Consider the following 24,867-nt stretch of genomic DNA (forward strand, 5'->3'; position numbering starts at 1 on the left):
AAAGCGGAGGGCAGATCTGATTTATAGGAAGTCATTATCGGAGGAGAAGGAGAAGCCTAAAGCCCAGCTGAGGCCTTCTGGCGGCTCCCCATCAGCCCACTCCAGAGAGGTGACTGTGGGCAGCAGAGTGGGGGCCACGGAGCCCCCCAGGCTGGCAGGTGGCCACTGCCTTGCAGCCGGAGCACAGTCAATGTGACAAGCAGAGCTAGAGTAACAGGCTCTCCACCAGGGCCCGGGACCCTCAGGGAGTGCAGCCACAGGCCTGCCAGGGTCCCCAATGCCCCAGGACGTGTGCGGTGTCAACGCACTGGGTGATCGACAAGAAAAGACAATTTCTTTTTCTTTCAAAACAGACACAAATACTCGAATAATAGAAATGTGATGTTGGTGCAGTTTCTTCTGCTAAAATAAGAGATTTAAAAGAAAGATCAAGCCTGTGGCTGGCCACTCCGGGCCTTACCAGGAGTCCAGCTCCCTCTCGTGCTGAGAGCACGCTGGGGGGCTAGCACAGGCACTGGGGTCACTCAGATGTGGGTTTGAACCGCGATCCGCAGCCTGCTGGCTGCAGTCGTACCTCCTTGAGCCTCGATTTCCTCACCTGGAAACCGGTGCAGTGGGATGAGATGAGGATGACACCTAGGACGGGGGACTGGAAAACAGGTGGCCCGAGGAGCCTATCCTGCTACCCCTTTCCCTGCCCTCTCTCCTCAAAGAGCTTCTTCAGACCCCTGCCTGTTCTCCCACCCATCGCCCCTCAGCGTCCTACAGGGAGGGGGCTGCAAGCATTGAGGGAGGAGTGGAATGTCCGTGTCTAATACCCTCCACCCTGTGCGCTCAGAACCCTACTGGGTACCTGGACAGCTCACAGAGGTCTCGTGGGTAGCAGCACCAGCACCAAGACAGTATTATTCTATGTTTGAATGTTCGGGAAACTTAGGATGAAAGACCCTGTTACCATCCTGTCCTGACCCTCACTCCCTGTTCTCTCACGCACACACGCACACACACGCGCACACACGCACGCACACGCGCACACACGCGCACACACACACACACTGCCCATTCCTCCACCCCTATGTTTTCCAGCATCTTTGCTATCCTTCTACAATTTCTTGGATGCTCTTGGCAGCCTGTGGGCCTTGGCATCCACAACAATTGTATTCTATTGAGGTCTCAGTAGTTTAATCCCACGGGTCCTGAATCTTGGGCCAAAGGGCCTTGCAAAGCCTCTACTGGTGTGGCCTCCAGGTGGACCCGGGAGTCTACTCCCAGCCACACTTATCCCAAGTTTCAGCCTGGAGGATGCACTAGAAGAGTGGGAAGGAGCCTTGGAGATCTCATTCCCCTCCCCAGTTTATGGGGAGGGCGACCAGGGCCTGGAGAGCACACAGTTCAAGTTCCTGGAACAGGAGCAGGTGCAGAAGCCAAGCAAGGACCTAGAGGACTTTCCTGAGCATGGCAAATACCCCTGCCCCCTCGGGCCCGGATCCGGCCCACAACAGCAAGCCCCCCCTTATTCCACGCAGCCTCGCTTTCCCATCATCACCCGACCACTTTCAGCTCCTAGATACAACCTGGCCTGTCGGCAGACCACCCCAAAACTGCCTACATGCAATCTGAGAAATGGATTGCCTGTACCCAAACTTCACTTGAGTCTGCATCGCCAGAATGCAGGGGTTCAGAGGTTTAGGGGTACAGTGCTTGAGGGTAAATGAGGCTACCCCGCAGGGCTCAGGGCCACTGGGCAGATAATCAGAGGGGGCGCCGGAATGTGGTGAGGGGACGAAGGGCATTGGGGAGGCATTTTCCCCTGCAACTCCAGCTCTCCCACCCAGCTTCACTGGGCAGAGTGAGAAGCCTTCAGGAGGGGTTGGGCAGGGCACGGCCTTTGCACCCAACAGCAGAACAAGGAGGCCTTAGAAGCCTGAAAGTGCTGGGGAAATAAGGGGATTTTATTCACCTAGCAGGTGGGAAATCGTCCCAGCTAATGATGATGTGGCACCTGACATTTTCCAAAGTACCTTCCGAAAACCAGCTCACTTAATATTTATGACAGCCTGAGAAGAAGCTATTGTTACTATCAGCCTCACGTCAGCGGTGAGAAAACAGATACCCAGAAGGGTTCGGTGATGTGCCCAAGGTCACACGCACACTTTCTGATGCCTGTCTTCCAGGGTTGCGTCTCCAGCCCCAGCTGGGGAGCTGCTTGTCCCCAAGAGGATGTGCCCACCTCACATAGAGAAGTAATTGATGTAAAGTAGAATTTAACTCGCTATTGGGACATCATCCTCCAAGGCAGAAATAAAGTTGTTCCTAACGGCCCCTTGGGTGGCCCCAGAAGGTGTGCGCTAAACCTCAGGAGGGAGAAGAGTTGGGGGAGGGGAGAATGTCCAGGTAGAAGATACTGAATCAGGAACCTCTGTCGTGGACCACACAGGATGGATGGATTTTATTGGTTTGGAAAAGATTTACATGATCCACCTGGGAGTAGAGTTTCCTCCGCAGCTCAGCAAGGGATGCAGACACCCGGCCGCCCCTGCCTCAGACCCGAGTTCAGCTCTCCATCCTGAGGCTGCTGGGGCCAGTGCCCAAGAGGCTGGCTCCCTGTCGACTCACCTGCTCCCCAACTGTGCGGCGAACTTGCCAAGAAGGAGTTGTGGGTAACATCTCTGTTATGGTCCGGTTGCCATGGCAATAAATTGTCACTAATTAGTAGTGTGGTTACCATGGCAATTTTCTAATAATTACAGGTTACAAATGGTACAAGGCTTCAACCCAACCCAATTAGTTAATTAGAAAGATTTAGAAATTTGTCCAAGAGGGAAATAACCTGCTTTGTAGAAAATGAAGAGAATGTGTCACAGCTTGAGAGCCAGAAGCAGAGAGGAAATTGGAGGACACTAGAGTGGGGAGGACGGACGGGGTTGCATGGTGGTAAGTCCCAGAGCCCCACCTGGCATTTCGGGGGGCCTGGGCAAGGCCCGGGGTTTCTCACTGAAGCCTGGCCCTGGGCTGGAATCTGGCAGGACGGGGGCAGGGCCAGCTGCCCGCTCTGGGGCTCCTCTCTGAATGTGCAGACGTGGTGCCCAGGTTACAGCCCAGCAGCCCTCCCCGCTGGCCTCCGATAGCCTCCCCGCCCCATGCTCTGGCTCTCCTAATGAAAAACGCACGCTACATCTCAGGTGATGCTCCCCAGGAGCCCTGTGGATTTGGTGACTCCATTTTCAAGAGGCTTGGGCTCTCCTGGAGAGCTAATTAGATTACCTGGGAGGAATATGGGAGGCACAGGGCCCAGAGTGTGTTCATTTGGAGCTCAACCATGAGAGCGAGGAGAGTGGCAATGCCGTTGGACCCATCCCCTCCTCCTGGCCCCCAACACCCGACCTGTTGGGCAGGCTGCTTTGCACAGGTGAGAAGTCACCATGATTTCCTCCAGGGACCTCTCTCAGAGGGCAGGAGGGGCCCGGTGACCAAGAGAACCTCCATCCCACATCAGCACAGTTTATGGAAACCTCTTCCCCATCCAGAGCCAGGGAGGCAGGCAGGCAGGTGGGGGGGGGGGGGCGGGCAACATCTCTCGGGTCTGCCTGAGCTCTCGTTTTTTTAACAAATAACAACACTAACTTGTTCTGAGTTCTCTAATGACTATTCTTATTGTACTGAATAGCCCGTTAGAGCCCCAGCTTTCAAACTTGACTGTGTACATAGCCACCCAGGGGTCCTGCTAGAATGCAGGTCCTGACTGGTTGTGGGGTGGGGGTGGGGGGCTGAGATTCTGCCTTTCTGACAAGGCGGCGCCTTTGCGGCGGGCCCACGGACCTGACTTTGAGTAACAAGGTGGTAGGATTCACAAAGCCCTTTCACGTGTCTCGCTTCATGCGATCCTCGTAAAAATCCTAAAATAGAAAAGGCAGGTCATGCTACCCTCATTTTACAGATGAGGATGCTGAGGCTCAAAGGGTACCATAAATTGCCCAAGGTCACAGAGCTTGTAAACAGCCGCACTGGGACTAGAATCCACCTCCCGGTCCTGGCCGGGCTGGCTTCTGCCCAGTATTCCCAGTGACTGGGGCTTCCAGGCTTGATTTGAAACCCAGTGGTTGGGGCTGTTTGTTCAAGATGTCTTCATATTGGACTTGTTGACACGGGTAGCTCAAATTTGATCTTGGAGACATCAAACCCTAATGTCGAGCTGGCTTGATTTCTTTCTTTTTTAAAAAGTATGCAGTTACTGGATTTTTTCCTTTCCAACTACAGAAGCAATTCTGTTGCAACAAGCCAAAACACAAAGACGTTCCCAAAAAAGGCGAACTCCCGTGTCTCCTTCCCTCCCCAAATCCCACCGCATCTGGTAGCCAGGGTTAACAATGCAGGGCGTGGCCTTTCCCCGCTTTCCCCCAAACTCAACAACAAGCTTGCACAAACACATCCAGAAATATCATGTATTTTCCCTTTTTTTTTTTTGAAATAAAACTAAGATGACACAATACCATTACTTGGTGAATTGTTTTTTCATTTAACAGTATGTCGTGGGCACCCCTGCAAGTCAATACATACGGATCTACACAGTCTTTTCAGCAGCTACAGAATGGTCCGTCCCATGGATGCAGCACAGTCCATTCAACCAGTCGTTGTTGATGGACTTATGGGCTGTTCCCAGTTGCTTTACTATATCAAGCAAAGCCAAGAAAGCAGCCTGTAGCCTTAGCCGGAACCCAGTCCTCTATGTTCTTAGGACAGGAGCACACCCAGTGTCTTGACTCCCGGTGGGCGTGGGGGTTGTCAGGAAAATCTGTGACTTGATCACGTGGGTAGATCTGGGCTGGGGGGATCGTTGTGAGTCAGCCTCCGAAGGGAAGGAACGGCTCTGTAGGGTGGCCTCTGTGTTCTGTAGGTCATGGGAGCATGGCTTGGGCACAAAGTACTCTGTCTCGCCCCTCCCTTGCCTCATCATCGGTGTGGTCTTCCTCCACACAAGTTTACAGGACTGTGAGCCCAGATCTGAGCTCAGAGAAGCATCCAGATTGTTGTCCCCAAAGCTCTTCTGAGGCATCACCATAGCGGTCCTCAAAGGCCTCCGAGGTACCCCTGCCCTCCTCGCGGGCCTGAGGCTTTGCTTCTGCCACTCACTGTGGGCCACTGTCCTGTTCTAGGGGGCCGGGGTGTCAGCGTGGGCCCCATCCTCAGCAGCAGTGCCTCAGACATCTTCTGTGACAACGAGAATGGGCCCAACTTCCTCTTCCACAACCAGGGTGATGGCACCTTCGTGGATGCTGCTGCCAGCGCCGGTGAGTGCGGCCACTGCCCCATGTCCCTCAGTGCCCCAGACCCTCATGGGCCTCTGGGCGCCCCGCCCCCTCCAGCACGGTGCCATGGGCCTCAGGGAGACTGGGACCAGTAATCATGCACACCATGCAGGGAGACATGGCTTGTCACCTTCAATTCCACAACCCCCAAGGCTCAGGCCCCAGGGTGGGTGTGCTGCTGGGGAAAGGGGGAGCCTGGAACTCCTGACCATTATACATTGTCCAGCAACTAGATTTGGCCCACGTTCCTCTGAGTCCTGCTTGAGTCCTCAGCATTAATTTCCCCTCCAAGCTGCCCCTTTCCAGTTCCCCTCCCCACATTCACCTTAATCATTGAATTCAATCCAGTAACCATTTCTTGAGCCCCTGCTAAGTGCCAGGTGGTGCTAAGAGCTGGGGACGCTGACCCTAATAAGGTTATACCACCCTACCCTATCTGACACACATACACACACAGGCATGGACATTCTAGAGTGGAAAACAGATGAATAGACAAATAGCTAAGTAGGAAAGAGACTAAAATTCACACAAAATAGTACTTCAGGCCCCCCAGTTCTGCTCCCCTTCCTCCCTTTGTGCTCATCCCTCATCTGCCTCAGGACCCTTGCACCTGCCATTCTCTCTGCCTGAAAGTGCCTTCTCCCTTTTCTCTATCTGCAGAAATTCTATTTGTCCTTCAGCACTCAGCTCTATGAAGTCTTTCTTGCCTCCCTCTGTGCTACCTAGCAGAGATCCACACTCTCTCCTCTTCATTCACCCTGCCCTTGCATGTACTTCTCAATCAGGCTTCTACGTCGCTAAAATAACCTATGTCTACAAGGACTGGGCGCTGTACTGTTCATTCTTGACACAACACTTGGCACACAGTGGTCACCCAGTAAATTTTGCTGAATGGCAGAAAGGACACCTAATGAAACTTTGTGGATGTAATCAGTCTGCCCTTCAACCACTTCTCCCCACCCACTTCCTCCCCAACCTTGCCAATGAAAGGATTGATTTTGCCCCTTTCTGGACAGCATAGGGATGAGTTCTAGCCTCCAGAAGAAGAGGTGAGCGGGGATTAGACACAGAAATCAAAGGTCCTACAAGCTCCAGCTAGTGCTGACAGCTAGCCTCAAATCCCTGAGCGTCTGCCAATCCATCGTCTGTGACTTAGAAGTACCTAATCCCCTGCTCTCCGCTAAGGAGTGCCCACTGTGAGCACCACCCCTCCACTCGTAGCGAGTCAACTCCCCCTCGTGCCTTGCCCTCTTCTCCTTCCTGGGCAAAGCTAGAGCTGGAGGCCTCCCCCCTGGCCTGTCCTCCCACCTAGCGCGCGCGCGCGTGCACACACACACACACACACTGCTATATCCTCTGGCAGCAAATTTTCTCATTGCTGAAAAACCACAAAATGAAGGGGAGGTGGTGGTGGAGAAAACTTAGAGGATTTGATAAGGTGTTAAAGCGATGGGAGCGGAGGTGAGCGAACAAGTTGGAGTGGGAGAAGGTATCTGGTGGGAGGAGAGAGGAAAGGCGCTAGGCCCGTAATTGCAAGTCAGAATGATTGCAGGGGTTTAACAAGACATGTCAAGAGGGCATTCATCACCCAAACAGATGCTGCTGTGAAATGCAGCCTGGCACCAGTTATTCCCGTGAAAGGGAACCAGCTCCTTGTCAAGGTGCCTCGTAGATAGCAGACAGATGGGCCAGCATGGAAGACCACCGACATTAGGGCTGGGGAGTTTTGTAGAGAATTAATGGGGTATTCATCCTAGAGGTTAGAGGTTTCCCCCGCTCCTTGGCAGAGCCTCTTCCTCAAGCCTAGGGCTCACTGTCTCTTCTCCCTGCACCTCGCGCCCATCGTGCAGATCTTTCGCTCCCCCAAGAGGGTACTCAGCCTCCAAGGTTCTCAGGGGGCCCCACCCCCACCTTCCCCTGGCTCCCGCCCCCAGGAGCTCTGTGGTTGCAGCTGGCAAGAGCTCCCTGGGCCCTGGACTCTGTGATCCCGCCTCCATTATATTGTCCTATCGCCCACCATCTCTGAGGGCCCGATGACCAACGGCAGTTTGTCCTCCGAAAGAGTCACCATGGGTGTTGAGAACCAGCATCCACCACCTCTCAACTCCACGCTTGGCCTGATGGAACATATCTGCCTTGGGCCGCCAGGAGGTCAGGCCATCCCTCTGGGCAAAGCCAGCCCCTGTCCTCCCCCAGGATTGGCTCAGTGGGCACTGGCAGATGCAGGGACAGCAGAAGCAGCCGACACTGGACACAGAAGCTTCTCTTCCCTGAGCTCCCAAGGCACACTATGGGTTTCTGTGTTATGATGTGACATTTCCGCTGCTGTCACCAACATCCCCGGGTGCCTTCTGTCAAATTATTTATGTCTCTTCATTCATTCAGCAAGTATTTACTGAAAACTACCAGGTCAGATGCTGCGTGAACACAGGTGAACAAGAAGATGGCCCCTGACCTCACGGAGTGTAAGGTCTAGTGGGGAAACCGGACGCTAAGCAAGTAAACCGCAAAGGAACATAATGGCCCCTGTGATCAGCACAGTGGAGGGAAAGAATGAGAGGCTGTCAGGACAAATAACAAATAGCTGGGAGGAACTGTTTTCATGGGAGTGGTCAGGGAAGGCTTCCCTGAGGAGGTGACATAGTAGCTAAGAGCAGAAGAAAACCAAGGAGCCAGGTAACCAAGAGCACAGGGAAGAGCATTCCAGGAACAGCAACAAGCTTGAGCAAAGGCCCAGATGCCAGAAAGAGCAGGGCTCCTTTGAGGAATGACAGGAACACAGGTAGCCAGAGCTTATGAGTAAGCGGGGAGGGCGAGGGGTACCAGATAAGATAGGCAGGGGCCTTGTGCTCCCCAGGCAGGAATTTGAACTTGACCCAGCAGTACTGGGGAGCCACCGAGAGATTTAAGCATAAGAGAGATGACCAACTTACTATACCCCAGTGGCAGTGTTGGGGTGGCTGGAGAGGCCTTTGGTCCTCCAGAATTTCCATGTCTCCGTCCCCTACCCCTGCTACCCCAAAACTGAGTGAAAATCGTGTGCTTGCTGGGCAGATGCAGCTGAAGGCAAGTCTGGTTCCCTTTGCAACCACCTCCTGCCCCCATGGAGAAATTGTGACCCAGCAGCAGCAGCTCACCAGCTCCCCGTCTGCTCCCGGGGAGGGCAGGGTCGGCACAAGGGTCACCCTCCCTGCCGCTCTCCAAGGAGCTCCAGCAAGGTGAGCATTCGTAGAGCCTGCAGGGAGCGCTGGCCTGAGGGTCCCTGTCTTTCCTCCCCAGGAGTGGACGACCCCCACCAGCACGGACGAGGTGTTGCCCTGGCCGACTTCAACCGCGACGGCAAAGTGGATATCGTCTATGGCAACTGGAACGGCCCCCACCGGCTCTACCTGCAGATGAGCGCCCATGGGAAGGTCCGCTTTCGGGTAAGAAGGGACCTCTTCCCCCTGCCCCCCAGCACTGCGAGTGGCCCTGGCATGTCCCAGGGATGCAGCCTCACCTGCGCCTTCCACCAGGCTGAAAAGGGGCTTGTGGCTCCGCAGGGCCTGGAGGCAGGACAGCCGCAGGGAAGGTAACATCTGGGGGAAGATGATGGACTCCAGCCTGGGCTTCTGTCCTGTCTCTAGTGCCCAAGGCAGAGAGAGCCACTGGCAGATGGGGGGCAGCAGCTTCCCATGGTGGGCAAGAGCAGGGCAGTGAAGGCTCTGGGCTTCATTCCTGGATTGGCAGTGTTTTTCCAGGTGGCTCCTGGAAAACCTGATCTTTTCAAGTTTAAGTTCTGGCTAAGGGTGCAGTGAGGAAGAGAGGGACGGGGGAAGGTGAGGCTACAGAGCTCCCAACAGCTGCCCCCAAGGAAAAATGGCAGGTGGTGGACGAGATGACCTGCAGCCCCTCTCTGTGCCCCTCCCTGAGCTGTCAGTAGACTGCAGTGCCAAGAATTCTTCAAAGGGGCTGTTGGGTGACAGGAATAGAGGTGCCACCCCCCTGATGAGCTGGAGTTTGGGGCTTTCTCAGGCAGCTCTCATAGGATGGTTGAAACTGATCTCAGCGAGTCCAGATGGTTCTGGAGGTACCTAGGTTTCGCCAAAATCCCCTGCAGGAGTGAGAATTTGCCTGATGCTTGATGATCCCAGGGGAGTCTCCGGGAACCTTCTGTCTGGGTCACCACCACAAGCTTCCTCCGTTGTAGGCAGCCACCTGAGGAGGCTCAGGCCCAGCTGCTCCCTCCCTTGAGATCCGGGCTCTCTGGGTGAGAAGGAGGCATGCCCTGAACTCAGGCAGTTGATCCTGGGATTCTGGATGATTTTCATCCTTATTCAGTTTTTTGTTATTTGTATATTTTGCGCGCGCACGCACACACACGAGTTGGGGGAGCAGCAGGGGGACAGAATCCTCAAGCAGACTCCCTACTGAGCGTGGAGCCGGACGCAGAGCTCAACGTGGGGCTCAATCCTATGACCTGTGAGATCACGACATGAGCCAAAACCAAGAGTCAGACACTCAACCAACTGAGCCACCCAGCCGCCCCCAGCTTTTTGTCCTAACTCAGGTTCTCAACCAGGGGTGAGAACCTGGACATTTTCTCCCCAGGACATTTGACAATGTCTGGGGACATTCTTGGTTGTCACAAATGGGAGAGGGGTACGACTGGCATCTAGTGGGTAGAGGCCAGGGATGCTGCTAAATGTCCTATAAAGCACACACGGCCCCTCCAGCAAAGAATGATCCAGCCCCAAACATCAGTGTGCTGTGCTTGAGGAGCACGGCCAAGCCTTCTGGTGGCCCCTCACCAGAGCTCAGAGGAGCAATGATAATGATAATAGATGCCCCATTTATCGCGTGCCTTCCATGTGCCAGGAACTGTGCTAAGCGCTTTACATACCCTATCTCAGAAGCCCAGGCATCCAGTGAGGCAACCCAAGGGAGCTATGTAGTTTTCCATTTTTATAGGATCAATAGAATAATAATGAGTTAGAGATCCTGAGGTCTCTTTTCCTCCAGCTCTTAAGGTCCTGCTCAGCCCACCCTGGCCAACTGGCCAGGCTCTTAATCAGCCTCATTACTGCACTGATGGGGACAACCTCCCTCCTGGCCTCCCCGGAACAGGCAGCTCATCAGCTCTCCCAGTTGGCTCATTCCTGCAGCTGATGGAGGGGGTCCTGCCGTGAGGGGCCAAGGAGCAGGCCAGGGGGAAGAGGGGCGCTCCCAGAAATACTAACTGTCCCTTCCCAACCCTTTCCAAGGGGGCCCTGAGAGTTAGGCTGCTAGCATCTTTAAGGGACAAAACCATCTGTGATTATAATCAAAAGATTGCTTTCCACACCTCTTCTTCTATTTCAAAGGAAGTCCCACACCTGGGACCCTTTGCCGGGTCCACCAGGGCCGTGTCAGCGCTTTGAGGTCCAAGCTGGGCTCTCCTGGGCCTAGGGACTCCCCGTGAACCCTGGACAGGTACATCTGGTACTGCAAACCCCCAAAGCAAGTGTCTCCAAAAAATCAAAAAACTCCCAAGGAAAAAAACAAAAGGTAACAGCAAAAACACAGCTAGAAGCCCCCTCTGCTGCCTTCGACGGGAGTGACAGCATGAGCAAGGCCAGGACAGATGCCAGGGGTCTAGTTCATGCTCAGTGCTTGCCAAGCATTTTACATGCAGTGCCCACAGCCTGAGCCACTATTCCTAGCCCCGTGTTACTGATGGAGAGAGTGAGACCTGAGAGGTTAATAACTTGCCCGAGATCACACAGCTAGTCAGCAGAGAAGCCTGGATTCAAATGCACAGCACTTTCCAGTGTCCCCCACTTCTGCCTCTCCTGCAGAGGAGGAAGGACATAGCATCTTGAGTCAAAAGCCCCGGCTACCAGCCCATCATTAGCTATGAGCATGCGGGATTCCCCTCCCTCCCCCAGGACGCGATCACCTCACCTGCAGAATGGGAATGCTAAAGTCTGCCCTGCCTCAAGTGCCTGGTGGGAGAGCTGTGTGTGACCCTGACCAGGGAGCAGCCAGGTGCTCCGCTGGTGTGAACTGGGACTGTCCCTCTCACCTCCTTGTCCTCCTCCAAGCATCCTGAGGTCTGTGTGGTCCTGGTGCAGCCACCACAGGTCCCTTCCAGGGGAGGTGAGAGGGGAGGTGTTAGGTCGGCTGTCTCTTCTCTTGGATTGCACCCCCCCACACACCTCTGTCTGCTGACCTGCACCGTCTCCCCTGCCAGGACATCGCCTCACCCAAGTTCTCCATGCCGTCCCCGGTCCGCACCGTCATCGCCGCCGACTTTGACAATGACCAGGAGCTGGAGATCTTCTTCAACAACTTTGCCCACCGCAGCTCCTCAGCCAACCGCCTCTTCCGGTAGGCGCTTCAGCCTGGCCAGGGGCCTCTCGCTGTTGCAGGCTGGCAGTCGGGGAGGGAGGTGTAGGACTCAGAGGGGTGTTCCCAGGGCTGAGGTGCAGGAAGGTCCCCTGATGAAGGAACAGAGAGGAGGGAAGGAGGGATTGAGCAAGAGGCTGTGGAGAGGAGGGCAGATCCTGGGCAGGAAGCCAGCCTCCTGCTGTTGTGGGGGGAATGGGCAGAGGGACATGGCCCAAAGTGTGCCCAGAAGCCAAGCTCTGCAGGAGAGAAATCCACACTACCACAAAAAGGAGTTAAAGAGTCAAATTTGTTTAGGTGCGCCTAGGGTACGCAGACAGGCAGGTTTACTGGCTGCAGGACTTCTCAGGGCCTTTAACATGACCATGAGTGTTTTTACTTTCTGAAAGGTAGATGGAGTATTCCAAATAGATTTGGCCACAGGACACCTCTTTCAAAGATTTTCCCCTTGGGACTGGTGCTCTGCAAAACATCCCTTGGGAAATGCTGGATGAGACAATTAATGTCAGACAAGGAAAAGGGAGTGGCAGAATGGAAGGAATATGCAAGCATCTGCATCTGGGGAGGAAAGGTTGGATGTTCAGGGGCAATACTTCTCTAAGAGGGGTCCGGGGACCACTGGCATCAGAATCACCTGAAGTGCTTATTTAAAGTACAGAATCCCAGGGCCCACCCAGATCTCCTGAATCAGAATCTACAGGGGTGAGGCCCAGGAATCTCTGTTTTTAACAAGTGCACTGGACATCAGGTGCTTCTTATCACACTAAAGTTTGAGAACTGCTGTTGGGGAACCTCAGGACCCATGTGGCCTGAGACAACCCTTTTCCTGGCCTAAAACATGCTCCTGGGCCTCAGGAGTCAGTGGGGAGAGGAGGCAGGTAGAGCAGGGGGCCTTGGATTCAGGAAATGGGCCCGATCACCTGCTCGGCTCCACGGGGCCCCCATCCCTTACCCCGGGGGGGGGGGAGCCCAACTATTAATAAAAGGCAAGAGCTGTGACTAAGCATGTTTTAAAATATAATTATTAACAAAGCATCAATCCTGACTGGATATAATCACCCCCCGAAGGCACTAGCTTTACTAATTAGGTGCCTTGCAAAAAGCTTATTCACAACTTCCAGATTAATTGCGGAAGATCAATTGCTCGTTAACAGAGACACTACTTTCCTTCTCTGGCTAATAAAGTGTCACTCGCCAGGGCCCCTGAGCACGAGGGAGTCTAGTGCTCTGGTCGCTGTGGCCCGAGAACCCAGGCACCTCCCCCGTCTGCCTGCCCACCTGGCTCTGTCACGCCACCCAGCCTCCCTCTGGCCACCCCAAGGGCGGGCTGGTCCGGGGCTGCCGTGGACGAGGACAGGGTCACCCCATAGTGGCCCCACGGGTTGGTGTCTTTGCCTCCACGCAGCAGCGGTGCGAGCCAAGTCCCAGTGGCAGATGGCTGGGTCCCGAGCACATGGCCCCAACTGTGAGGGGCTACCGCGGGGGCTACTGCCTCACTGGCCACTCTGCATGGTTGGCCCCAGCCTGTCTCTGTTGCTGAATGGAACTTGGCAGGCTCCTTGTCGGAGGAACTGCGGACTCAGAGCCTCCGTGTGCTTGAGCCTGCGATCTCTCAGTGAAGGGTAGGGTAACCAGGGCATTCATCCCCAAACCAGATGCTTAGTCCTGTTAATGATGGCGGGATAGCAGGCAAACAGGGACTCTCCCAGGCCAGCCGGGAGAGGGACAGTCACGCCCCTGACACAAACACGTCTCTGATCTCTTCTCCCCTCCTCACTCCTCTGCGGCTCCTCGCTCCTCCGTCCCTGGCTCTGAAGCGGATTCCTACACCTGCCTTCAGCAGGTGTCCCCGGCTAGTCCTGCCAGCAAGCTGTTTGAAAATGCAAATCTGGCCACACCCCTCTTCCACTTGAAACCTTTCAGAAGCCCCCCACTGCCTTCTCCTGGACTCATCCCACACCTCCCGCTTTGTCCCCAGCCTGGCCACTCTCCATTTCCCCGTTTACAGCTGAGCTCCCGACACCACCAGCTTTGTTCGGTTCTGGGCTGTACTGGGCCTGGAACCTCAGGCTGCCCACCCCCCTGTCCCTTGCCCCTCCCTCTTCGTCTGAGTGACCATACTCATCGTTCGGGTCTCTTAGTTGGCTTAGTTGACCAACTCAGCTTAGTTGGCTCTTCCTCCAGGAAGCCGGGTGAGCTTGCCCAGCTCCGCCCTCCCCTCAGCCCCTCTCCCCGTTGGCCTCTGCCTGAGACTCCCTGTCACCATGGACCCTGAGCCCCATCCCTCCTGATGCACAGCATAGCCGCAGGCCCCCACGCGGTGACGGCACACAGAAGTCACTGCAGAAGAATTTGTTCAGCAAATACATCGATGCAGTGGAACTGCTGGGCTTTATCCTTAGGAACCCTTAATTGCACTGTCACCTGAACCAAGGGATGTCTCTGCCCAACTGTGGCAGAGTCTGTGGAACACAAGGGGTCAAAGGGACTGTGGTTGTTGGCAGGCTGAGGCACACATACCTCTAGCAGGTATGCACACACCTGAGTGCAACCAGGTGCGCCGCCCTCCGCCTGGACCATGCACACGGGTGTGGTCAGCACCGATGCCCCAGGCTGACAGAGGGTCCTCCCGGGGCCGCGGCTCGGCGCTGCAGAACCCCTGCACTTGTGCCTGTGCTCTGCGTTCTGGCCACCACAGGCTCCAGCTCTGGGGACTGCTGCCTCTTCCTGAAGTCACTGGCCGTATCTCAGCCTGCTGGTGACTCTCTGTGACTTGGGCAGACAGGAGTCGCCTGCAGTGTCGCGGGGAGAGTGATCAGATCCCTCCCAGCCCCCTGTCTCCCCCAGCATTGCTCCTCACATCCAGGCCAGAGCACCCAAGGCTGTGAGAATCTAATGAGTAAGAAAAATCGGAGGAAAGCTCACCACCATCATCAGCATTCAGCTCAGTGTGGAGAAAGAGCAGGACATTCACAGTGGGCTTTTCTGAAGCAAAGATTACCGTGATTCAGAGCTTAAAATAAACAGAGCTCCTGCAGCCCAAAGGGACCCCTTTCTGCCTTTTCGGCTGCTGGACTTCATCCACACCTCCCACAGACATGAGCTCGGAGCTTCCAGCGAGCCGCGCACTGGGCTAGGTGCTGTGGGAAATGCGAGAATGAGTAACACGTGGTCCCGGCCTGCAAAGAGCTCCCAGTCTAACTGGGGAGATAAGACACATTCAGAGCTTTAACACAAGGCAGAAAGTGATAAAGGCCGAGCAGTAAGGCACTGCTTCCAGCCCGACGATCAGGGAGGGCTTGGAGGAGGTGGCATCTGAGTGATTTGAATCCTGGGTACACCCAGAACTCAGCAGCCCAGGGCCACTTGAAGGAAAGGGAAGGTCAGTTGAAAGTAGCTGTGTGCCTGCCCCTTCTCCATCCATCAACTGCCCTTCCCCAAGCTGTCTATAATTCATCCATTAGAAAAAGAAAAATCAATATTTACCAACGTAAATTAAAACCCAGGAAGGGAACAGGCCGGGTGCAGGCAGGCTCTGTGAGCAGAGTGGCTCCGTAGGCATCCAGGGGGTAGCCAACGCACAGTGGGGCCCAGGGCTGCTTGGAGGACAGAGACTGGAGCAAGTGGGCCTCTGGGTTCAGGGGGCCCGCGGGGGCCTCGCCAGCATGTTACTCATCTGGGAACGACCTGTCTCCTCTCCTACAGTGTCATCCGCAGGGAACATGGCGACCCCCTCATCGAGGAGCTCAATCCTGGTGATGCCTTGGAGCCTGAGGGCCGGGGCACAGGTGAGGGCACCTGGGGGCTCAGGCCCGCCCTCCTCTGTCTCAGCTCTGCCCATGCACAGGATGAGGGCAAGAGGAATGGGGTAGCCAGCTCCACAGCGCGGGACCCCTTCTTCCCTGCCACATCGGAGGCTAACACTCTAGGGCTGGGTGAGCCCCTGGGAGCCCCAGGCTGGGTGCAGAGGAGCTGATGATCCATGCAGGGCTCTGGAAACCCGTGGGCGGTAGCTTCTCTGGCACCAGAAGGGGATGGAAAGGAGAGGCTGGGGGTCCGGCAGTCTGACCCCTCCCCTCTTGGCATTCAGCCTGGTGTCAGAGAAAGGGCACTGATCAGGAGTCCCAAGCCCCAGTCCTGCTATTGCCTCACTTGTGGTCTTGGAAGAGTTGCTTCATCCTGTGGGTCTCATTCTGCACATGCACAGAAGGGATACTGACATCTGCCCTCCTCACCTCTCTGTGTTGTAGTGAGGACGGAAAGGAGACCATGAATGTGCAAACATGACATACTGACAAAAACCGCAAAGGCAAAGGGCATGTGAAATAGATAAGGAAGAAGTCCTCATGCTCTAAGCGATTGGCACTCACTCTCTCGGTACAAAAGTTCAGGGAAAGGAAGGAGAGCCCCCCTTCATGATTTCCTATCATGAGCAGGCTGTGGGAAAGCAGAGGAGAGGGGCTTCCCCGCTGGCTTCCTGGCCCAGTGCTGTGCTCTCGGGAGCCCCTCTCTCTTGAATCTCCTGGCCAATGGCCAGAGTGAAATCTGCGTTGTTGCAGGGGGCGTGGTGACAGACTTCGATGGAGACGGGATGCTGGACCTCATCTTGTCCCACGGGGAGTCCATGGCTCAGCCGCTGTCTGTCTTCCGGGGCAACCAGGTGTGCATGGACCCCCGGGACCCGTGGAGTCCGGCCCCGTGTGCTCCCCTGGGTCTAAGGTGGTCGAGGGCAGAGGTGCCAGGGATGTTTGCTTGCCGCACAGTAAGCCTCCAAGAAGGGCTGCCTCATGGGAGAAGCCCTTGCCCCTCTGCCTTCCACTGGCACGTCTGCTCCCAAAACTGTTTTTCCTGAGTCTACGGGCTTTTCCCTCCTTCTCCCAGGGCCCCTCTTTCCAAACTTCAGCCCGTCCATCTGCCTCATTCCCTCTGCCCCTTTTCTGCTCTTCCTCTTCCTCCCTCCCTGCTCCTCCTGCCCCCACCCCACACTCACCTGCCTTCCTCCCTCCCTGCAGGGCTTCAGCAACAACTGGCTGCGCGTGGTGCCTCGGACCCAGTTTGGGGCCTTTGCCAGGGGAGCTAAGGTCGTGCTCTACACCAAGAAGAGCGGGGCCCACCTGAGGATTATCGATGGGGGTTCGGGCTACCTGTGTGAGATGGAGCCCGTGGCACACTTCGGCTTAGGTGAGTCAGGGCCAGGGTCAGGGCGGGCAACGAGCCATTGTGCCTGACAGCAGGCTCCTGGAAGTGCCTCCCGAAGCATGCTCAGTGACACAGAGCTCGCAGCCCTGGCAGCTGCCAGCGCACGGTACTTCCAGACCCGGGGACAGCCGTGGCGGATACCAGCCACCCCGGCAGCCCTGCTCAGAAATGAACCTGAGCTCCCACAGGAGGCTTCCAGGCCTGGCCCCTTGCAGGGGCCCCCACCACCGTCCTCCGCTGAATCCGCTCATCTTGGGGTCGGAGTATTTATTCCTCCCCATGTCCAAGACTGGGGCCTGGTCCAAACATTGGCCTGTACCAGATTTGTCCAAACCAGCTGTTTTCTGGCCTCTTGGAGCCAGCTTGGTGATTAAAGCCTCACCAAACCACTGGTGCCTTCCCTTAGCTAGAAGCCTTAGAGAAGCGGAGCGTTCTCCGTGGTGGAGATGCGATCACCCACAAGGGGGTGAAAATTGGTTCCTGTCTCGAGGAGGGGAAGCAAGAAAATCGTACTCCCTGTTTATATGTTTAAGGCATAGATATCCAGACTGCACATAAACAGTTATCCAGTATATCTGTAGTATGCATGAGCTATCACTACACACCTATCAGAACAGCTAAAAACAATAATAATAATGATAACACCACATTCCGGTGAGGATGCAGAGAAATTCGCTCTCCCATACATTGTTGGTGGGAATGCAACACGGTACAGCAACTCTGCAAAATAGTTTGGCAGTTTCTTTAAAAAGAAAAAAACGAACACACAACTTCTGTAAGACCCAGGATTTGCACCCCGAGGTATTTATCCCAGATGAATGAAAACTTCTGTCCACATAAAAATCTATACCAGAGGGTTCACGGTAGCTTTATCAGCAGCAGCCTAGATCGGAAGCACCCGGGATGAGCCCCATAATAGATTACTGGTTCAACAAACCGTTGTCCAACCACACCACGGAATATTACTCAGCAATAAAAAGGAGTGAACTGTTGATACATGTAGCAACTTGAATAGCTCTCAAGGGCATCATGGGGAGTGGGGGAAGAAAGGCCCATCTCATAAGGTCACATACTGTTGATTCCATTTATATAATATTTTCAAAATTATGAAATTACAGAGACAGAAAATAGAGCAGTGATTGCCAGGGGTGGGTGTGACCATGAAGGGACAGCCTGAGGGAGGTCCCTGGGGTGATGGAGCAGTCCTGTATCTTGATTATGGTGGTGGTTGCACAGATCCACACATGTGATAAAATAACATAAGACTACACACACACACAAAGCACACACACAGAGCACCAGTGTCGATTTCCTGGTTTTGGTATTGTGCTATAGGGGCATCAGCTCTAACCATTGAGGGAAACTGGATGAAAGTATACTTTCTGTACCATCTTTGCAACTTCTGTGAATCTAGAATTATTTCAACATCAAATGTTTTTAAAGAAATGCACTGGGGAGGGAATTGGGGGGAAAATATCTAAAAAGCCTTCTTGAGACGAGGGGCAATCCTGGAAAATGTGTGGAGGAGCCAAGAGTGACTTTACTAAACCACAATGGTTAAGAAAGCATTTGAGTCAAATATACCTGGACTCAAAGTCGGACACCCTCCCCCATGCGTTAGCACCTCATGGGGAGATACAATATTAACACTGAAAGAGTAGGCAATATGGTCTGAAGTTAATGTACATGTATATATTAATATTATACACAATATTACATTATACATCATACCATATATCATACATCATACGGACAAAGGAAAAAAATGGAAAGAAAAAGCAGGAAGTAGGAACAGTGATTCTGAGTGGCTAGATTGACATAGTAACACTCAGTCATTCCAGGTGGCACTTTGCTCCCATTATGTCATTTCATGCTCGTGACCCCGCTGTGAGATGGGCATTACTTATCCCCATTTTACAGATGGGAAAACTGAAGATCGCAGCAGTTAAGAAACCCGCCAAGGTCACGTGATTGATCGGTAGCAGAGCTGACATTCAAATCCAGACCTGCCCGACTATGTGATTTTTATTTCCTTCCGTATGTTTTGTGTGTGTGTTCCAGCTTTTATAGGAACGCAGAATATTTATGCAGTCTGAAAAAGAAGCATAAATGTTTAGGGGACCTGGTTCTGTGAGCATGTTCTTGGGCTGTTTCGCCCTGGATGGGTTGGCTGGCTGTTGAAGCATTTGTCACTTTTATGGTAGCCATTTACTACACTGGCCAAGTACAAGATGACTTTTGAATACATAGTCCTCTCTCACAAAACAGCAGTAACCGACTGTCATTGAGCACTTAGCATATGCCAGGCACTGGGCTACGGGCTCTGCCTAAGATACCTCACGCAGTTCTTACCGCAACACAACAAATCATAACCCCATGACACAGATCAGAAAAACTGAGGCTCGGGCTAAAGAATCTGCCTCAAATCCCACCTCCAGAAAGTAGAGAGGGCTGAATTTGGACACCGACTTCTTAGTCACCACTGACCACCGTAACATGAGGGCTTGACCTCCCAACAGCTGCTCTGTGCAGAGCCAGCCAAGGTCCTCCTGCTCTGCCTCTTTCTTCCTGGATATCCATGTCCCCTCGGTTACCAAGCAACCCATGCGAGGCCATCCAATCACCAGGGTAACTGCCGTGGTATCCTAGGTGGGATGTTTATCCAGGTATCTGGCTGGACATCAATTCCCACCCCATTGTATAGATAAGGAGATCGAGTTTCCACATAGCAATGTAAGGACGGGACTGGAGCTGAGGTTCTCCTCCCTCACATCCCATGGGCTGCCTGTGCTATTTTAAGACATGTTTATGGGCCTCGTCGGGTCTCCTCTCTGGCCAGCATCTGCCCCTGCCAAGAGAACAGACCTGCTTTTTCAACTGGGCAGGCTCGGCCAGGTCGTTTGATGGGATCACAGGGACCCAAGAGCCTCCATGCCTCTCCACCACTGCCTGCCTCCCATACTCAGGCTTATAGATGCTGCACCTGGTTGGGAGCCCCTCCTGACTGCCAATCCTTGATATTTTGCAAGGCCAGGGGATTTGTTCTGGCTCTGAACTCCTGCTCAAACTGCTCCATGGGTCCCCCTGTAGGCTCCTCTCCTTTGCCAGGATCCGCTCCCAGAGTCACTGAAGGAAGGCTGCTCCTGGGGACTGGTCCCTGTGGGTCAGCCCTGGGCCCAGCAGTGAGACTCCCAGAAGCGGCTGAGCAGATAGCGGAGCCAGGAGTAGGGACACAGCCAGGAGCAGGTGGGTTCCATCCCCGCAGCTCCAAGGACCCCAATCCAGGAGGGTCTCCTTCACGGATCCAGGAGAGCACAAGCCTTCCTGATTGATGGAGGCGCCAGCGATGGGATGGGAAGAGAGGGAGCCAAGAGGGAAGGCCAGACAGAAGGAAAGATTGAGAAGGAAAGAGGAGGGGGCACACAGGCGGACAGACGGGGGCCGGGAAACCAAGAGATGCAGAGAGACATGCGAAGGAGACATGAGACCCAGAAGAGGTACTTTCTGCCCTCCAGGCTCACAGTCCAGGGAAAAAGGCAGATGGACACAGGGATTCTGGGGCAAGGTGGATCTGGACGCACCGTCAGGCTGACCTGGGGGCTGTGTGAGGACCAGCACAGGAGAAATAGTTCTGCTTTCCCAAGGGCATGGGCCTAGCATGGGGTCTAGCCAGGTGGTGGGGATTTAGAAGGCATGGAGGGCGGCGGAAAGAGCATCCCAGGGGCTAGCCTGGCTAGAACACAGACCCAAAGATGGGAGTGTTCAGTGTGCCTACACAACCGCATGGTCTGGTAGGAGCAGAGCCTAGAGAGGGAGGCCAAAGCCAAACTGGGGGTGGGGGGAGCCAAGAGCCAGGCTGGAGGAGGCAGGCAGATCGGAGGGGGGTCTGCAGCCCCACGGGGGCAAGCCAAAGCCAGGCTATGCTGTGCGGGGGCAGGGCCACAGGAGCCCTACAGGGAGACCAGTGTTTGCAGATGTTCTTAGAAGGATTTAATGGTTTTCCTGATTATAAGAATGATGCATATTGACTATAGGACAATTAGAAATTATAACATCATTTAAAAGAAAGGAGAAAGAACCCATAATCTTGCCATTATCTTTTGAATATTAAATGAAAAGTAAACGTTTCTCCCTTCACCCTCTCCCAGTACCATTTGATTCATTTAGTCAACGCTTATTTACTGAGCACATACTATGTGCCGAACACTAACGAGACACAGGTCCTGGCCGTGGGTGATCTTACATTCGAGTGGAAGTAGCAGAAACATATATAATAAACATAATAACTGGGTAAATATATAAAACGTTAGAAGATGTTAAGTGCTATGAAAAAAGGAAATGCAGAACCGGGTAAGGGGATCGGGAATGTGGAGGGCAGGGGGTGGGGAGCAGTTTTCAATACAGTGGTGGGGGTGGCCTGCTCCCACAGCCATGCTTTGTGATATGCTTTTATTACATGCAATATGCACGGGAGCATAGTTATAAATACTCCTCGGGGGATTTTTTTTAACAAAACTGATTATACTCTTCCTATTATTTCCAAACTTGCTTTTTTTCCCCTCTCAACAATATAACCTGGACATCGTTCCAAACGTGCGCATCCCTCCCTTGGTTCCCTTCAGAGCTGCACGGTATTTCACTGTGTGGCGGTACTCATCATTTATTGAGCAAGTCTCCTATTGATGGACAATTCGATGGTTTCTGGTCCTGAGCAGTTTGTTTTGTGGTGCTCGGGGTGAGAAGGGGCATGTCCAGAATACGAATGCAAGAAAGGCCTGCCTTGTTGTTCCAAATGACTGAGCCACAGATGTGGAGCCTGCAGCTGTGTGGGGAGCCATGGGTCTCCGGAGGGAAGACAGCCCCCCCTTCCAGCACTCACGACGCTCCCGCTCACCACAGCTGACCCTGCTCCCTTCCTCCCTTTGAGACTCATCCCCAGCCTCCTCCCCCCCGACCCCGACTTCGCGGCTGGCGAGGTGTGGCGAGAGAGCTGGATATGGACACGTATGCGGGTGTGCACACGTGCCCCTCAGCAGCCTGCCTCATCTCTGCACTGAGCCTGGGTCAGAGGACTAACTTCTCTGCCCCTCATGTATTCCCCCGGCTCCCAAGGGTCTGAGCTGCCTCACACCACATAGTAAAAACTCAGGGACCTCGCTGGATGGATGTTTCATTCTCTGGGGTTCCCAGAGGGCCCCCTTGGCTGTGCAGAGTGCTCTCGGCTTCACCCTGTAGAACCATCCTCCTGGGGCAGCGTCAGCTACCACCGTCCCCACCCCTGCTCCGTGGGGCCCCTGGCCTTGTTCCACCCTTCCTCTGGCCCCTGCCCTGGCCTTTCCTGGCTCCTTCTGGTGCAGAGGGCCAGCCGGGCTCATAAAGAAGCATTTCTGCTCACGGCCCTTGTGGAGGGCCCCACTGCATGCTGGTTGCTCGGAACCTGCATCCTAGCCCCCCATACCCACACCCTATATATCCCACACCCTGGCTCTCCAGTTCCCACTTTGCAGAGGGTTGAGGCCGCTCGACCAAACCCAGAACATGAAAACAAGCACCCACAATCTACTTGCCCCTGCCAGCCCCCATAGGGGGCTCCTCACTGGCCAGCCCGCCCCAAACATTGATGGTACCATGCCACCCACCCACACCCCACCTTCCTTTAAGCTCATTGTTTGCAAGTGACTCAGAGCTGCCTCCAAGCCTGCTGGTGCTCATTTCGGGAAGGAAAATTCAGTGGCCCACATAAAAATTGCTTTATTAAAGTGCAAAAATATTCCACCAACTGTATTCCCACCATCTGTTTTGCTGGTAATTCTTCTGAAACGTGCAATTCTCTGTGCCTCCTTGGCCTTTATCCTTTAAACACTGCGGGAGGTGACTCCCTGCTGCTCTTGACCTCCCAGCCTGTTAACGGGGCCTCCTCTGCTCACAGCCCCACTCCCTGTCTCACAGCCCTGGCAGACAGGCGGCTTCAACGCTGCCCTTGTGCAGTGCCTGGAAAGATTGGAGACGTCTGGCAACTTGAGGGGGAACAGCCAAGCCTGGGGACAGGAGCCTGGGCTCTAGCCCTAGCTCAGACACTGGCAAGTCACTTCACCTTGCCAATGTCTGCACCTGGAGAGTGGGGATAGAACGCCCACCTCGCGGGGTAGTCAGGAGGATTCAGATCAGCCTCACACACGAAGGCGCCAAAGCCCATCCCGGTCTCCTACCCCCCATCCCCGCCTAATACATAATCTCATGCTCTGCTTCCCCCACTTTGAACTTCTCCCTGATCTTCAAATACACATGACCTTTTTGTACCTCCGTACCGTGCTGTACCATCTGCCCGGACTGCTCCTTCCTTCCCTTCTCTGCCTCACAAACTCCTACTCCTCCTGCAACACCCAAACAAAATGACTTTTAACACCCACCTCTCTCACCGAGTGGCACCAATACTGCATGTTCCCAGTTTATTATAACATAATCACTACGTTCCTTTCCCCTGCGGGAAGCAGTTCCTACAGGCTGGGGCCTGGGTCCATCTCCTTTCTGCTAAATCCCAGATCCCTGCATGATGCTTGGCCTGTGGTGGGGCTGGGCGTGGGAGTGAAGTGAGCAGAACAAGGGCAAAACGGATATGGGCTTTGGGGTCAGATGTCCCTGGCTGGGGAACTATGGGCCATTTACATTACCTCCCCAGGTCTGAGCCCCTTTATCTCTAAAATGGAAATTAGAAAGCTAGTACCTTCCCCATGGGGCTGCCAAGAGAATCCAGTGCTAACACTGAGATCACCTGGTACCGTTTGGGGTACATGTTCTCCAGTATTATTGCCAGTAAATGAAGGTGCTTTGGAAACTAGAGGGTGCGCCCATGTCTAAGAGATGATGGAGATGGGCATGCCAAGGGGACAATCAGCCGGGGCAGGGCTCACATTGCAAGGAAGAAAGACTGTCGTCCCCAGGAGTGCTAGAACTCTAGGCCACACTCCCATCTTACAGATGAAGAAACTAAGGCCCCAGAGAGGGTGCCCGAGTCAGCAAAATAATCAGCAGCAGCAGAGGAGGGAGTCCTACTGAGATGTGTTCTCCTTGGCTTACTGATCTCATAGCCCCGGCCCCTCCCTGGGCTTGGGGGAAGAGAGGAAGCACGACTCAGAACCACAGCCTGCAAACACAGAATGTAAATTTGTGATTGTCTGTGAATATTCGGTGACTTTTCTGAGTTATTTTGGCACTTTAGTCAAGCTGGAAAATGTATTCGTGTAGCTGTTCTCTTGGCTTAGGTGAGAAACATTTGCTATTCTTTGTCTCCTTTTTTTAATAGAAAAATACTTTTTATACATGCCCGTTAATTTGGGCACTGTTCAACCTAAAAATGCCAGGTGTCTTTAACTTCAAGCGACTATTTCAAAACAGAGAAACAAACCTGCCGGTGATACCCCCCAATCCCGTGTCCACCCTCCTCCTCCAAAAGGAATTATTATAGAAGGAGGGAGTAGGGGGAAGGGAGGTTTATGAGAACTATTTGCTGGCTTCTGGGTCTGCTCCGGGAGCCTCTCCGGGGTGCCGTGCCCACGGAGGCAGGGGCTGCTCATCTGTGACACTTGCGAGTGTGGCAGCAGGTCCCCGTCCTCATTAACACACAGCCCAGCAGCAGCAAGGCAAAGGGGAAGCCAGTGCAGGGAGGACCCGGACGCTGGGCGATGTGGCTCCCAAGGTGCAGCTTCCTCTGGAAGCCCCAGAGCAGCGCGCTAGGCCTCAGGGAGGAAGGTGCCTCTGGGACACTCCGCGCCAGGCTGTCTCAGCCCCCACGCCCAGGGGGCCTCTGTACAGAGGAGTCTACACGTGCATTCCCCTTAAAGTCTGGCCGTGGCTACCAACCCTTTTCTAAAATGCAGGAATCCCTTCTATACATGAAAATGTGTCACAGACTACCCTCCGCCCCCATAGTAGCTATCCTGGTAAAATCCACTGGTGAACAAGAAGGGCCCAAAGCTGCTATAAATTCAGCAGCCCT

The 24,867-nt window shown here is 54.1% G+C and overlaps 1 protein-coding gene across 4 annotated transcripts in view; it reads left to right on the forward strand.

The window, feature by feature from the left end:
- Positions 1-24,867, forward strand: part of CRTAC1 (cartilage acidic protein 1) — a 145,078-nt gene that overhangs the window by 101,083 nt on the left and 19,128 nt on the right. For 3 of the 4 annotated variants that reach the window (XM_028098825.2, XM_028098830.2, XM_028098823.2), the window contains exons 6-11: positions 5,154-5,288; positions 8,586-8,731; positions 11,518-11,654; positions 15,378-15,460; positions 16,232-16,332; positions 16,685-16,853. In XM_028098825.2, coding sequence (XP_027954626.1) covers positions 5,154-5,288; positions 8,586-8,731; positions 11,518-11,654; positions 15,378-15,460; positions 16,232-16,332; positions 16,685-16,853 — 771 coding nt within the window. The remainder of the gene's footprint in view (positions 1-5,153; positions 5,289-8,585; positions 8,732-11,517; positions 11,655-15,377; positions 15,461-16,231; positions 16,333-16,684; positions 16,854-24,867) is intronic. The other variant, XM_028098826.2, reaches the window with a different exon arrangement.

Source organism: Eumetopias jubatus, unplaced genomic scaffold (genome assembly GCF_037043125.1).
Source record: "Eumetopias jubatus isolate StellerSeaLion01/CBP00866 unplaced genomic scaffold, mEumJub1_p1.0 scaffold_17, whole genome shotgun sequence".
Classification (NCBI taxonomy): domain Eukaryota; kingdom Metazoa; phylum Chordata; class Mammalia; order Carnivora; family Otariidae; genus Eumetopias; species Eumetopias jubatus.